Source organism: Cottoperca gobio, chromosome 12 (genome assembly GCF_900634415.1).
Source record: "Cottoperca gobio chromosome 12, fCotGob3.1, whole genome shotgun sequence".
Lineage (NCBI taxonomy): Eukaryota > Metazoa > Chordata > Actinopteri > Perciformes > Bovichtidae > Cottoperca > Cottoperca gobio.
In genome coordinates this window covers 14,449,536-14,465,565 of record NC_041366.1, presented here as the reverse complement: position 1 = coordinate 14,465,565, position 16,030 = coordinate 14,449,536, and the positions used below count along the sequence as shown (strand labels likewise).

The following is a 16,030-nucleotide window of genomic DNA, read 5'->3' as shown; positions in this document are numbered from 1 at the left end:
AAAGTCAAGAGCACTTTTTTCTGGAGGTAAATCAGCGACGGCACTCTGTGCATGTGTCCATCCAGTCAGACGACAGTAACAGCAGACTGATCCTTTTCTCACATATTTGAAATGAGAGAGATGTGAACAGGAGGTGTGAAGTGAACAATTTTCTAAATAAGTGTATGTTGTTTTTGCTGGCAGGATGGCCAATAAGAAAGAAAAAGAAACGTGCGGAACAACAAACCAACTGCATGTCTAACTGCCCAGAGAGAAATCGCAGATGTTCTTCTCTCCCTCCAAACAAACCACTTTTTTTTTCTCCTTCTTTTTAAAGCATGAATTCCCGTCATACACACACACACACTCCCCTCCCTTTCTCTCCCTCACTACATATATCTCTCCCTTGTCCTCCCCCCTCCCTCTTCTTCTTCTTCTTACTGCCCCTCCTCCCCTCTTTTTTCTTGCTCATGTTTTCGTTCTCTTTTTTTGCTATCATGGAATCGCCGCTTTCCACATGTGACTCACTTTTTCACCAGCCAAAGCCAGACAGGAAAAAAAAAGTCAAACGCTTGTGTCTTCTCTCTGCCTCTCTGACTTTGTGTCCCTAGGTGAAGCAGCATTCCTTTAGGGGGCTCTTATAACCTCCATAGGTCTGTCTCTTTCATTGAGGTTGTTCCCTATTGAGACATGTGTCAGCCGGCGACCTAGTTCCCAATTCAAGGAAAAATTGGGAGGCTAATTATTCATTCCCTCTGTTTGAGTTTTGCTTCTGAGAGCTGTTCCGAAGACAAACCCTGAAGGAATAAAGAGAAGGAGTAGGCCTTGATTGGCAACCGTACACCCCCACCTTTTATTTGCCAAGGAACCGAGCGTGCTCGCAGACATTCGCCACCCTAACATCACAGAGAGCAACCCCAAAAACAAGGGAGAGAGAAAATAAAGCACAACAAAGCCTGAAAAGAGGAGGAGTAGCAGGAGGAGGGGGAGGATGGAGAGAGGACTGGAAGAGGCGAGCGTCAGAGGAAAGAATGAGTGCCAAGTAAAACTTGTTGACACAGAAAAGGGGTTTGGGAGTCATTTAAGATCAGGACTGGATTTCTTTTCTTTTGATAAAATCTGATTCTATTTTTATCATCAAGGTGATTCAAAGGTTCAAACCTGAGGTGTGCTTTTTATTTCACCTTCGTCAATAAAAGGGATACAGTTCAACACAAAGTAAAATCATAATATTACATTATTATTATTATGCAAATATTGAAAAGGCCAGTGGTGCTGAATATGTGCTTTGAACTCTATAAAAATCTTTTACTATCAGGTTGCTGTTTCACATTCACAGAGGTGTCTTTCACTTTCATTGACTCTTTTATTCACTTCCTGCCTGCTTTAGTTTACCCCTAATTGACCCGTGCGGCCCATGTCTTGTTAATCTTTACCGCCTTTTATCCAATTCCTATTCACCGCTTTATGACTACAAGTCATAACCTTAAACGGCTTCCTAACACAAACCTGTGTGCACAGAAATGACCACTTTCACCCACATTATCAGGTCCGAAACACACTTCCCTCTCCGCATACTGGCACCTGCTCTGTCTGACAGTATTTCAAAAATGCATCCTGGGAGGATTGCTTCAACGTGTTTGCACACCCCTCATCATTTCTGCTGTGCACGCAGGGATCACATTGGCACAATGCTAAGCAGGGAGAGCAATTCTGTGAAGCTCTTGGAACATCGCCTGTGACAATCTCACTTGATTCTCTTCTTCACTTGACAATTTGGCATTGTATGGTATCATTATGAGGATATCAGCACCGATGGCTGGGTAGGTGGGGTGGAGACAGAAGAAGAATGAGAGGGAATATAAAAGAGAAGTAAAGGGGAGAGACGAGGGATCATAAAACACATCATAACTTCCAACTACTTCCCAGATATTAAAATTGAACGCATTATGATGGCACTGAGAATGTGTCAGGCCCAGTACAACCTTAAAAAAGGTAAGTTCTCACAGTACACAGTACATTCAGCCATCATCGAAATGAGTAGAAGAGCCGGCACTTTAGGATTCACCAGTTTGCATCCTGGCTGCGATAATCAGGGAGGTGAAATGGACAGCAGTCTCCATTCACTTAACAACCGCCGCTGAGATGCACTTCAGCAAAACACTTAATCCGTCACTGATTCAAGGAGGGCCGTAAGTAGAAGATTGTGGCAGCACTGCACTGGATATGATAGCGCTATTAGGTGGATAGGTGCAAATATCTGTAACTTTGTGAAGAGGCTGCTATAAACTGCACAAAAAAATTGCATACAAATTACTGCACATTAAAAAGGAATAGTTTGACATTTTGGAACGTGTTTATTTTTTTTTTTTTTAAATGCGAGTTAGTAGAGATAATAAATAACACAAAGCAGATGGTTAGCTTAGCTTAGTATAAAGACTAGAAGCAGCTAGCCTGTCCTCCACAACCAGCACCATTAAAACTCACTGATGAACATGTTGTACAGTCGGACTAATGCTGGATATCTGATGCTGGTGCTGTTCTGATCGATATTTGGAAGTTTAATAATTCTTATAACAATACATTGGCAGATGATGTTGATACAAATCACTTGTATTTGTTTTTTTGATCAACTGTGACCCAGATACAGTACATTTTACAGATGTCAGCGCTCTCTGCTCGCAAAACTATTATTAATATTAATTAATCACCCCCCCAAAACCAGTGTGGCTTTTCTGTGCTGTAATTTCTTGTTACTTATCGTTACCTTAGTACTGCATTTGATACTTTTTTAATGTTTTAGTGTGTAATCATGTGTGTGTGTGTGTGTGTGTGTGTGTTGGGGGGAAGGTTAATGTCTAATCTTCTTTTAATGTCTTACTATTTTATTATCCTACCTACCTGCCAAGAGGCAACGGGCAATTTATTAGCAATTTGCTAAAACCCCATACATGTATACATAATGTTCTTCGTGCATTGTCCCTGTTTAAATACAGAAACATAACAAAACACAACAACCTGCACAGTATACATCTGGAATAAGCCAGATATATAAGCATGGCTTTAGTTATATTCTTTCTTTAAGCTGCACAGAAGCCTAAGTGTGTGTATGTGCCGCACAATTTCTTGACAGGGTGCAGTGACTTTGCTGGAGGTTTGTCATCACTGTGAGGTTGCCAGGCAACCAGCGGAGACAAGAAATAGCTCAGCACTTAACTCTCCGTAAATAGTGTTTACACTTCAGTAAGTGTATTTTCCAAAATGTCAAATTATTCCTTTAATGAGACAGACGTTTTAATTGGAGAGGAAGTACATGTTGAAATACCTGTCCTGGATTGAATACTAATGATGTAATTCCAACAACAAAAAAAGAAGAGAAAAAGCCTTTTGAAGTTCACATCTGCTGCTGTATCTTTATTCTTTTTATTAATGCAGGATAGTAACAAGCACAAATACTTTGGCTGATGCCTTTCTTACTGACTGTCACAGTCCAACCTGTTTTACACAGGTGAGCAGCGGTGCACATTATTAGAACAAATCAAAACACAAACGACATCACGTCTGTCTCATCGCTCCCGTGCATACTGGACCCTCAAAGAAACGTTAGGCTACCTGCATTAAAATGCAAATAAACATCAGTTTTGATCCCGTTTTAAACAATAAAAGAGTCCCTAAATTAAAACAGGAAATGATGTAGGGCGCATTACTAACCGAGCATCCTGACCAGCAGATCCATAACGATAATAACCTCAATCTAACCTGTATTTCTGAAGCAGGTGGCAAGTGGTGAAGGTTTGTCTCCACAGGCCAGATTACGAGTTCACAGCCAGACGTGGACAGATGGAGGCAGAGGTTAGCCCTCCTTCCTGCGTTCTGCTACATACACACACACATTTGGCAACCATTTTTTCACAGGACAATTACCTTGCGACCTCTGCCAGCACGCACACACTCACACTTGGCCAATTACAGACACACACAAGGAAGGATAACAGACACAGTCGAGCCACACACACACACACACACACACACACACGCATAGAAACCTGTCATGGTGTGTGTTGTACTCACAACTGCTCCAGCTCCACAAAATATGGCAACCAGCTCTGTTTATGAAGGGCATAGCACCCAGCTGCAGCTTTCTAACACAGAAGACAGACAGAGACGCTCCCCAACATATTTGGCAGAGGATGTTTTTTTTTTTGTTTTTTTTTAAACCCAGTGCCTGAAGTCATGTCCAATTCACTCCGTCTCTCTGTTCTGTTAATTCCATTATCTCTGATTATTTCTCATAAGCATTGCTGCTCTAATCCACTTGTTGGTCACATATCTGTGTTGCACCAGCCAACCACTGAGCTGATAATAAGACTAGGTTTTTAATTCGGTCCTATCTCGCTCGCTCTCATTTGGACTGGTTGCTGTGATGACGGCGGCAACACACTGAAGGATGCTGAAAGTCCTTTGAAAATAAGATAATGACAACAAGTGATTTACAGGTGACTGATTCGGTACTGTATTCAAAGATGTTGTGTTAAATCATCTCTGTACTGCCTTGCATCCACATGCTCTTTTGTTAGTAGTTTTTTTGGTTCACTTCTGAATTAAGTATGCACATAATTTCTTCCTGAGACAGTGCGGTTAAGACTCCCGTCTCTGGAACAACATTCACCCCCAGCTAGGATTGATTCCAGTCACAATCTTTTTCTGCTGGATTTCCCCTACTTTGTATTCCTCTCAGCTTTACTACAGTTTCAAGAAAGAAAATGGAAAACTCAGGGTGGTGGAAGGCTGACTCCACAACAACAACAACATATAGCTAATTCCATGGGGAGACTTAACATGAAGGCGACACGTACATCTTAAATACCATTTAATGTGACATGGGTCTGAGTTGCACAAAAATGTATGTTTCAGCATCCTCAGATGAAATGACTTTAATCATACAGCATGGATAAATACACAAACACCTGCTAAACATTGTTAAGTGAATGTCCCTCTAACTCCTGCAGTCACCTTGACCTCATGCTGTTTTGGTGGCACACAGGAGCCTCGCCTACAGTGCTATCAAAGTCATCAACACACACACACACACACACACACACACACACACACACACACACACACACAGTCCTATTATTGTACCCGTGTCTTGTTGGGAGTTTAGCATACAAAACTGACATTTTCATTTTAGTGATCGAGGTGATGCTTTTAATTTCAGACTAATTTGTGATGAGTGCAACAGCAGAATCATTTGAAATTCACAAGCAATCAACCCACTGTACGGGGGGCTGTACGGGCTGTACGGGGGGCTGTACGGGGGGCTGTACGGGGGGCTGTACGGGGGGCTGTACGGGCCGTACGGGCTCAGTGCCTGCACAGCACAAGTAACACTTATTACTGATTTGTGATAAAGGACATCTGTACATTTGATTTTTTTAAAAAGCTTTGTTTGGAGATTTTCAACACATTTTTTGTACACTCAAAATGTAAAACAATAACAAGTTAATATTAAATTGAGCGTCTGATTATTACAACAGCATATTTCACATACTTTGAAAGTGAATTATCCTTTCATTTTGATATGAATCTCCAGAACGGTAAGAGGTTAATTTAAAATGGACAGTTTCGTAAGCAAGTAAATGAATAGAGAGCGACTCAGATATACGTGCTGTAGTTGTGATGGGGAAGAGGTAATGACTCATGCTCATCTAACTCAGGTGGGAAAGTCATTCCTCCACGGGGAATAAAAGGAGACAGCAAGGCCACTGCGGGGAGAGGGATAAATAATTGGACAATTGGACCAGAACAGAGAGCGTGGACAGAAGTCTAGGTCATGACCTGAAAGTACGGAATGAGTTTTGTTTTTAAAGTCAGTATGTATAGCAGAAGCGATGTGACAGGAGAAATGCAGGGACACTGAGGACGATTTTGGCTGCAGCTGCATGGATGAGATTCAGAGACCGAAGAAAAACCCTGTAATGTGGTTGTGGATAGTCTCATTTGGGAGATGTGTTAGGTTCAGAACGGCTATGATGTGCAGCTCACACCGCAGTTTGTTATCTAAGCCACTGCAGTGTTGCCAGTATTGACAGGGAGGTCTTGCACAGGTTTTGCCAAAGGAAAAACAGCAGCACAGTCTTGTCAAGGTTGAGCTAAAGGTGGTGGACAAGCGTTCGACTGGAGGTGTCAGGGAGGCAAGAACAGACGAATACTGCTCGGCTGAGATGAAACTTTACCAGTCCCCCATGTGTCATACTCCCAGCTGTCAGAGGATATGAAGCGAAAAAAGGTAGTGTTGCTGGTCTCATAGCAGCAGGGAAACGCTATGTGATGTGTAGCCAGAGCCAAAGATTAGAGTCTATAAGAGAAGAGGCAGAGGCCCAGGAGTGAACCCTGGGAAACTACTGTGGAGGTGATGAGTCCTGGAAACAGAGCTGCTCTCTGCAGCCTGCGATGATTTGGAAATTAACAGATAGAGCATAACGGAACAACAATAAGAGGTAATGAAGAAAATGCATCGTTTCCAAAAAAGGGATTTTCTTTTACATTTAATTCCTATAGGTTTTCTTTAAAGTTTAAGCTTTTGCATATGGTGCTTTTTTTTTTGTACCTCCTGTACAACAGATTACAACTTACAGTTCCAATAGATATAAAAGACAAATATTCACTGAATACCACAAAGTGAGTCATGAGGAAGATCAAGGCTGAGAAATGCAATCCTGGAATATTATTTACCTTGATTTCATCAATGGACGCTCCATTTATAAGGAGAGTTATTACAACTGTGTTTCTTTACTGAAAAATAATCAGTTTAAAACCCTGACCTTTTGTGCCCTTCCATCATAAAGTCTACTTTGTGATATGACAAGACACTGACAACCAGTGACTACAGTGTTTACTCTGCAAAACTAACTTACTCAGACACCCAATTACAATATTAATTAATTTATCTAATTTAGTTTGTTTTTTTATATTAAAGCAAAGTTTTAATTAAGACTAAAAACCGTCATTTCATTCCGTTACAACACTCATGCATCTTATACCAGACCATTATTATTTTAATAACAACAATAATAATAATAATAATAATAATAATAATAATAAAATATTCGAGGCCATGGGATTTGTTAGCAATTTCAAACTCTACTTTGTGTGACCGGGTATTAAAAATGCTACAGCTTTGTCATTAAATCTCCATTTGGTCCAACCGTTTTACTACAAACAAAAAGATAGAGCTGAATGTCGACCGCATGTTTACACCGCTCTATTTTGTTTAAAAGGCGATAAATTATGTCTGTCCTCTGAAGGCTAATTGAGCCATCATTTGTTCCCGTCTCTCGACTGTGTGTCTGGATGCAGCGAGCTGTGACTGAAGCTTGTTTACACCGGACACGACTCAGACGCATGCTTTAGTCATTCGTCTCTCAGATGAGAAACACCTTACAGTAATGTTAACCCGTGCCGCTTTCTGCAGCAGCTTTACATGGGTTGATGCTCCATCGCCTTCGCACGCCCGCCACACTGACCTGAAGCACTTTCGATTTTAATGGTGTCATTTAAAAAAAATACAATGATTAGCCATTTTTCTTTTTTTCATAGCAGACATGTTTGACATGTCAAAGCAGCAAAAGCTCAGGTTTAACTCATAACATAATTATGTGCATCAGTGCCAGACCTCTGGTATAACATATGTTGTCTCACAGTCATGGTTCACAGATTTCAATAGAACAAAATATCATTGAACAGTTGGTAACTTTATTTTAAAAAATAAAATAATTGTCATATTTGCTAAAATTGTCACTAAATCCTGACAGATATTCTGTGAAAATAAATCATCTCTGCCCGACAGCGCTGATCAAATACGAGTCAAGATTATATATTATATATTACTGTATTGAATATTTCTCGCCTCAAATGTTTGTAGAAACATGTTTTAGTGCACAGTTTTCCTGTAAAATGAAGGAAGTTTTGCTCTGGCCGGTGGGAGGTGCTTGGTTTTGGCACAAACTATCTCATTTTACACGTAAAACAGTAAAATAAAAAACATTCGAGGCGAGGACGAGTCAATGCAGTAACAGAATCTTGATTCCATCAGCGCTGCCTGCTTTGATAGTTTGATCTGAATTCACAAGCCGTGATTGACTGCGTCAGAGAATCCTCGGCTCTGAATCTGAATTAGGAGCGCTGTGAGGATTTCTTTCACAGATTATCTGTATCGTGCACTTCTGTCCGGATAGTGACAGTTTCAGCTAATTTGACAAAAAGCTATTTTTAATAAAGTTACCAACTTTAGCTTTGATGCTATTTGCTATATCTTTGCTTTTTTTTTTTCCTGCGACAACAAATACAAATATATCCACGCTGAAAAAGACCTCCAAACCTCTACAAGCCGATAAATAATTTACCTCTTTCACACATGATAGTCGTCATAGAAACGTGATAAATGACACTTTCCATAATAACTTATGCTGTCAATAATTACATGAATGCAGATGCCAGATGTTAATAGATGCAAAGCCACAGTGCGTGTGACACTTCTTCTGGATAATCACAAGGTCCAGATCGTATGTTAACATACATTAACCATGTATGTGTGTGTGTGTGTGTGTGTGTGTGTGTGTGTGTGTATCTGTGCATGGCAGCTTGCTAAGTGCTTGTGTGTGCGTGCATTCATATTTATGACTCATGTCCAAAATACAATATGTCACTTTGTCTCAGGCTGTGCTCACAGCTCACCTGATTCAACACATTAATCACTTTTCCTATCAAACTGTACTTAAAACACACACACACACACACACACACACACACACACACACACACACACACACACACACACACACACACACACACACACACACACACACACACACACACACACACACACACACACACACACACACACACACACACACACACACACACACACACACACACACACACACACTCTCTCTGACTTTAAGAAAGCGAGCCACAGTGTGTGAGCGTGATGTATAAACACTTCATTGAACCAAAGACAATATCAGAGAGTGCTGGAGTACAGTGAGAGAGGAGCAGGGAGGTAACACTAGATCATAGCTACTCATACTGCTGGCACGATCTCAAAGGCATGATTTATTTAGAGTTGAACGGTTCTACACTCCAGTCACACTGTGGGATTCAAGGCTTCTTCATCACGAGAGCCACCATAATCATACGATTTTGTATTCGATTCAGTTTGGTTTATTACCTCTACTCGCAGGCAGCAGCGTTCATGGGGAGTCAGACAGAGATCAAATGGGCCACTTGATGACACTGAAAAGTGGGTAGTTAGCAGGATATTCAGTGCAGGAGAGGTATTTGCCTCTACGAGGATGCAGCTTGTAATAGAAGCCAGCAGGAGCCAAGCTATAGCAAATATAAATAGATAAAGCTCTTATCTCCCTTTCCTGTCTAACAGTGCAACCACATTACTCCGTTTGCGTGAATATAATAACCAAAGAGGTGGTTGTTCAACACTTCGGTTGACTGGCTCACTAAGTGCACTGTAAGATTACAGTATACGTCAATGACAACATAAGAGTTCTCAATTACAGAACAAGATAAACTCCTGACAGCTTGGTGTGAGAGTCAAATGGAACTTATTGTGTTACTTACATGACAACTTCAAATGTATCATTTCTAAACAACGGCCTACTACATATTTTTCAGGGCTTTGATATCAATGAGATCAGCTGTGAGTCTTCCGGTTTCCTTTCAGCGGGTCAATTTGTCCTCAACTTCTATTCAAATTATTTCTAAAAAAATCAGCTACATAGCCCTGAACCCACCTGTTAGAGTGCAGCCTGTGTGTGTAAATGCAAGACTCCTCTCAGTTTCACATGTCACAACACAGTTTAGATGATTTATATCTGTCTGAAAGCTGCTGACATTCTACATGAATTGACAGTTTAATGAGGTGACTTTTCTAAGCTGGTGTATTCGTTTAGTTCTATGGTTTTCAGAAGTTGCAATTAAAGCAGTTTCTTTTCTTTTTTTATCAAGCTAGATTTGACTGTAAAATTGAATAGTCAAGTCTTTTTCTTATTGTCGTGTAAGGGATGTTGGGCAACTTCCTCTTCTTTACCATTACATGACAAACGCACCTTCTGAAAATGTACCCATGCACCGCTCTGCTGGCAGACAACACTCTGAGCGGTCCATTTAAAACACGCCCACTGCTTTAATATTTTCTATAGGACATAATTACCCTGCTGATTATTCACAATAAATGTGCCTGACAAGCAGACAGCTTTAGCTGTTCACTCAAACATGTGTAAATCAGCATCTCTGCACGAGTAAGAATAAAACTAAATCATTTCTTATATGGATCTGACGTGTTATCGCTATAACAGTAGTTTATTTGTTACTACTGGCTGCTCAGTTTGATTTGTTTAGCAGACAATGATAAAAAAAAGCAGATTGTTAGATTCTATATATTACAGAATCAAGGGGCCAAGAGTGGGGAAGACGGTTTGTGTCTTAAAAGAGAAGAAGAAGGTGAAAGTGAAACTCAATACTTTACATTGTGGTGAGTGTACTGCCATATCTAACAGACTTTTTGAATGTGAATGTAACTTCCCATTGTAAACTCTAAAACTGCAGAGTGTTGGGAGAAGTAAGTAAAAGTACCAATACCACAGTGTAACAACCCTATTGCACGTAAATGTCCTGGATGTTTTAAATTAAAACATGCAAGAACTTTAGAAGGGGGGGGGGGGGGGGGCAAGCAGCTGTAAGACATTGCTTTCTGGTCGTAGCAGGCTGTAAAGTACCACATTTCCCTCTGACACGTAGAAGTTTAAAGTTGCATAAAATGAAAATATCAAGTCAAGTACCTCAAAATCAGGACTGAGCAAAAGACACATTCCCAAATTAATCTGAATACCACGATGCCATTTGAACTGAACAATTTGTCCCAGTAGTATAAAGAAATAATAGCACAAATATTTGTAACCCTAACCCTGTGACAATTTTCCACATTCGTTGCATTCAAACGGAAGATTCTAGCTTTTAATATTGCATGTGCAGCATGTAAAAAAAAGGTTATTTCTTTCATGCAACTACCCGGTCAGCCAGAGAACAAGCAGAACAATGCACAGACAGAGAGGGAGAAATCCCACGAGGAACAGAGTGACACAGGTGAAAGAGAAGAGCGGTAGAAGTCAAGGTGACACGAGGGAGATAAAACATTCCCACAGTGAATAGAAGCTCAGGTGTGTAGCTCTTTAAGACTCAGTAAAAAAACACTGATTTTCCCTTTGTTACAACTGATTCTAATTTGGAGGAACTCCAGCTTCACTTTAATTAACAATTATCAACTCATTCTCACACCCTAAGTGCTATTTCCAGTGCTTAATAGGGATTGTACAGGGAAACCTGAAAGATTTTCCAAGAGAAGTAAAAAAGAAAAAGACTTATTATCATAATTGTATGCAGTGTGCGTGTGTGTGTCTCCATTGCAGCCCAGTATAATGTTATGTTAGTGGCAATAGTCTTTGAATTCAATCACTGTAGAGTAAATTGAATATTTTAGGGTTTTGAACTGTGGATCTGACAAAACAAGACATCAACTTAAACTCCAGGAGATTGCGACGGACACGTTGTCACAGTTTTCTGATATACTGTAAACCGAATCAGCAGCAAATTATATAAAAAACAAAAAAAATCATTAGCTGCAGTCCCTAAATGAGACAAACAGCAGAAGTGACTAAGACAAAATGTACTCGGGCTAAAATTCACCCTGAAAACGCTCGCTCGACTTTGAAAGACTGATTGTTCTTCAGTCTAAATGTATTAAATTGAGCATTTAGCACAGAGCATCCTCATGTTCGGCATAGACGTATAAACGACCTGCGACAAAACCCTCTATCTCGTGACACATCTTCAATCCTAAGTAATCAATAGCTGTAAAATTAAATTAAACGGACCACGATTATTATTAACTTTAGACCTCAACGTGCTACTAAACGGGAGCCATAACAGGCGGTTACGGCTGCCAGCTAGCAGCTTGCAAATTGGTGAGGTAATGCAAATATTTCACACTGCTAGATACTTGTTATGTGGCTTCTTGTAATACGTTTATGCTCTGGATGCTCTGGACTCCGTGGTTCTTTTAAGATCCGGCGAGCGCTACAAAACAAAATGATCGGAGTTCGATTAATTATTTTTGCTATTAGACGATTGGAGACATAGTTTGGATGTTTCGCAGGGGAGGCGAGGGGATAAGTTATTGATACAAACAATACTCAATTGAAATGTACACTGTATCTTTCTCTATTACACGTGCGTGTGCAGTCTTGAGTAAAGGGCTCTCCCCGGCAGCAGTGAGAACATCTGTCAAATATCTGCTGCAGTGCCTGTGAGGCCTTTTCACATCAACTCAGCTTTAATAGGTAACTGAGGACTGAAATTCGCTTCAACCTCTCCATCCCATATTCCTGCGTTTTTTCCTGCCGACTGCTGTTTTGCTAAATCAAACCCAATATAATCCCTCTCCTGTTTCCTCCTCTCCCTGTCTTCCAGAGGCTTAGTCGATACGTTAGACTTCCACACACGTGCGCAGCGAGATAATGAAAACGTTTCTATAAATAGGGGACAATAGTGCTGACAGTAGCACTCTTTCAAGTAAGATATCTCAGTGTAATTCTCACTGGCACAACCACTCATTCACACACATAAATAGTGGCGAGAAAAATCTCCTCTGTTGCCGTGTGCTTCATCACAGTGATAGTCCTGAAGCGGCATATAAAACACATCTCAGATATGTGCTGTATGAGGCTCAAATATAGGACTAGATCAATGCACCCGGCACATCCTAAACAAACAGCACGCAGCTTAAATCTGCAACAGACTAAACAGCTCGAATCTACATAATACAGAACCTTGCTTTATGTTTGACAATGTATGACATACAGGCGTCATGCTATGCTATAAAACTCTACGCTGGTAACACACAACACATCTAGTGGTAACACACACACAACACATATTTCACTACTTCTCAGTCAGCGCCTGTACAGGCCTCTAACCTCAACTTTCAGAGCACACGCGGAAAATCAAGCGAAGACCGATGGGACGGTAAAAATAATTGAGGTGGATGGAAGAGGGAAGCGCTTTCATTTTTTCCTTTCTCACCTTCCAGCTCATGATGAATGACATCGGAGAGGTTGGGCTCTTCGCCCCACCAGAAAATCCACAGCTCCTTGGCGTCGGGCTTGATTTTGCGTCGCCACACGCACAGCAGGTTGGCCTGCACGCAGCGCATGAAGCTGCGCAGAACCGGGTCGTCCTGGGCCGGGGCCGAGATCACCGGGCCGTACTCCCCGCTGCTGCGGAAGCTGTAGCAACGCCATTTAATGCCCGTCAACTCCGCCTGCGGGAGGAGAGAGAGAGAGAGAGAGAGTAGTGATTAAAGCTGTAAACAGTCCATTTAAAATTAATACAGCGTTGTTAATATGTGTCACTTAATAAAGTCATTACTCTCCGTCTTCAGTCTAAACACTGGAAATGCTGAAACAATTAGTTGATTCATTGATAAATCAATCGACAGAAAAATGAATCCACGATTACTTTGATAATCTATTAATCATGTAATATTTCAAGCAAAAACACCAAATATTCTCCCATTGAAGCTTCTCCAGTGTGCTGCTCTTCACCGCTTTAAATCGTTGTTAATGGAATATCTGTTGGTCTGATATTTGACGTCATACGGGGCTCTTCAAAAGGCATTTTTCTCTTTTTTTGTGACATTATTCTTTGATTAACCAATAAAAATTATTATTAGTTGCAACCATAAAGGTCATATTTAAATTGTGCATCGCTTAATTATTGTCATGCAAGAAGGATGTTTTTATCTCGCTGACATTTATCTCACATCTAAAATGGAATAAAACAACCATCATGCATAAATCCATAATGTGATAGCAGCCGTATTAGCGTTGTGGTAACCTTGAAGTGGCGTGCTTCACTGTACATAGATCTCTCTCACATGAAAGAGCATCAGACAATGTTGACTCAATCAATACCTGCACAGATTTTACATTTTTTACTGGCATCCTGTTCACACGGCTATGATCCTCCGTGTGTTATAACCTTATTTAACGGATACCTTCACTCGCTGCAGTTGATGCCGTTAAGATATGTGGAACTGTTGTGGAGAGGAGGCGGGAGAGTGACGGCGAGACATAAAGGATGGCCTTGAGTGAAATGCAGGGAATTAAGTACTACAGGAGTGACAGCATTGAAATATATACGAGGGAGCTACAGCGGGTGAGAGGCATGAGAAGAGGAAATAGTGTTAGTGTTGTCATTTAAAAAAAAATGTAATTTAATAAAATGAGCATACATATACAAACGGGTAAAAAACATGCACACGTCAGTGACACTGCGATGCTCGTGTGTGTGCTTTGGGAACTCTTTCATGTTTATTTGTGTTCGTGTGTTTGTATTTCTGCATGAATGATTTGAGCGCACAAAAGGCATTGTTGAACAGGACAGAGATTTGGCAGGCATGGAGGGGGGGAATCTCTCAGTGTGTCGCGCTGCCCTCCTCTCCTGTGTTCATCCAGCTGTGAGGATCCTGTTTGGCACACTGTCTCTGGCACCAAGACATCCAAGAACAGCTGAGGAGGAGGAAAAAAAATACTGACCCATTTTACCACGGGGACAGGTAGAGAGGAGCAGCTCAAAAGATAATTAAAGCCTGCGCTGCAGTGTCTTCGAGTGGATGGAGAAAAGGAGGCTCCACCACTTTGATGACCGTAGAGAGAGAGAGAGAGAGAGAGAAAGAGCGAGAGAGCGAGAGAGAGCGCGAGAGCGAGAGCGAGAGAGCGAGAGCGAGAGAGCGAGAGCGAGAGCGAGCGCGAGAGCAAGAGCAAGAGCGGGACCCGGGAAGCTTTTTTTGTGCGTTTGCAATGTGTGTACGCAAGGGTCGCGGGGTCGCATCCGAATCGAGGATCAAGCCAAAACCGTGCTTTTGAGGAAGACTTGTGCGTGTGCTAAAAACATACTGCGCAGCATCTTATAAGTGAGTGAACACTGAGGTATGCACACGAACCCCAGGAACATCCTGACTGCAGAATGCACACATAATTACAAGCACATCCATCCTGTAATGACAGTGTGTGTAATGGGAGATATAAACATTGGTGCTGTGATAAGCCCAGCCCTAAAATTAGCCATGACAAGGTCAAGGATGCCGTTTCTCTCAAAGCAAAGAGGAAGACATCTGCTTGCACTGCCTCGTCACTCCCAGTCAATGTCAAAACTTCCTCCGCCGTTTGACACAGTCTGCTGCTACTGAATCAGGAGCGGAGAGGACGAGGCGAGGACGAGTGGAATGTCAAAAAATATAGTCACAATAAAGTGATAAATTATAATTCAACACATGCTCTCTGGTGAATTGATTGTTAAAGATCCCCTCCAGACAAATATTCTGCTCGGAATAATAATTTGAGTCAAGTTTACAGCCGCCTGTACAATGACAACGCTAACATGCTGCTGTACAGCAAGTTTACAGTTTACAATGTTCACTATCTTAGCGCTTATTAGCACTAAACACATAGTACAGCTAAGGCTGCTGGGCATGTCATTAATTTTGCGGGTAATTAGTCATACACCAATGTTTTGGACAAATTGAAAGTTTGACTCGATGATGCTGCTCGATGAAAAATTATTAGTTATTATAATTCATCCTGAGGGTGACATGAATGTGGGCACCATATTTAATGGCAATACATCCAATAATTGTCGTGAGATTTCACTCGTAGCCACAAATTGTGCTAGAGAAAAAGTCAGGGGGGGGGGGGGGGGGGGGGATCAACAAAGTGAGACAGTAGGATTCATCCTCTGGGGAACATGAATGTCTGCACGCAATTTCACAGCAACCCTTAACCCTACAGATGTTGAGTTAATTCAGTCTGGACCAAAGACTGACCAACAACACCTAACAACATTAATATAACTGTTTAGCCATGCTGCTAGCTAAATATATTCAATTACATATACTCTCTCTCCGTCATTGAAAAAGCCA

At 41.2% G+C, this 16,030-nt stretch overlaps 1 protein-coding gene across 1 annotated transcript in view; it reads right to left on the bottom strand.

Moving 5' to 3' along the window:
* Positions 1 to 16,030, bottom strand: part of LOC115016812 (mediator of RNA polymerase II transcription subunit 13-like) — a 77,658-nt gene that overhangs the window by 47,871 nt on the left and 13,757 nt on the right. The window contains 1 exon segment of the mRNA XM_029444855.1: positions 13,135 to 13,372. Within this exon segment, the coding sequence (XP_029300715.1) occupies positions 13,135 to 13,372 (238 nt within the window).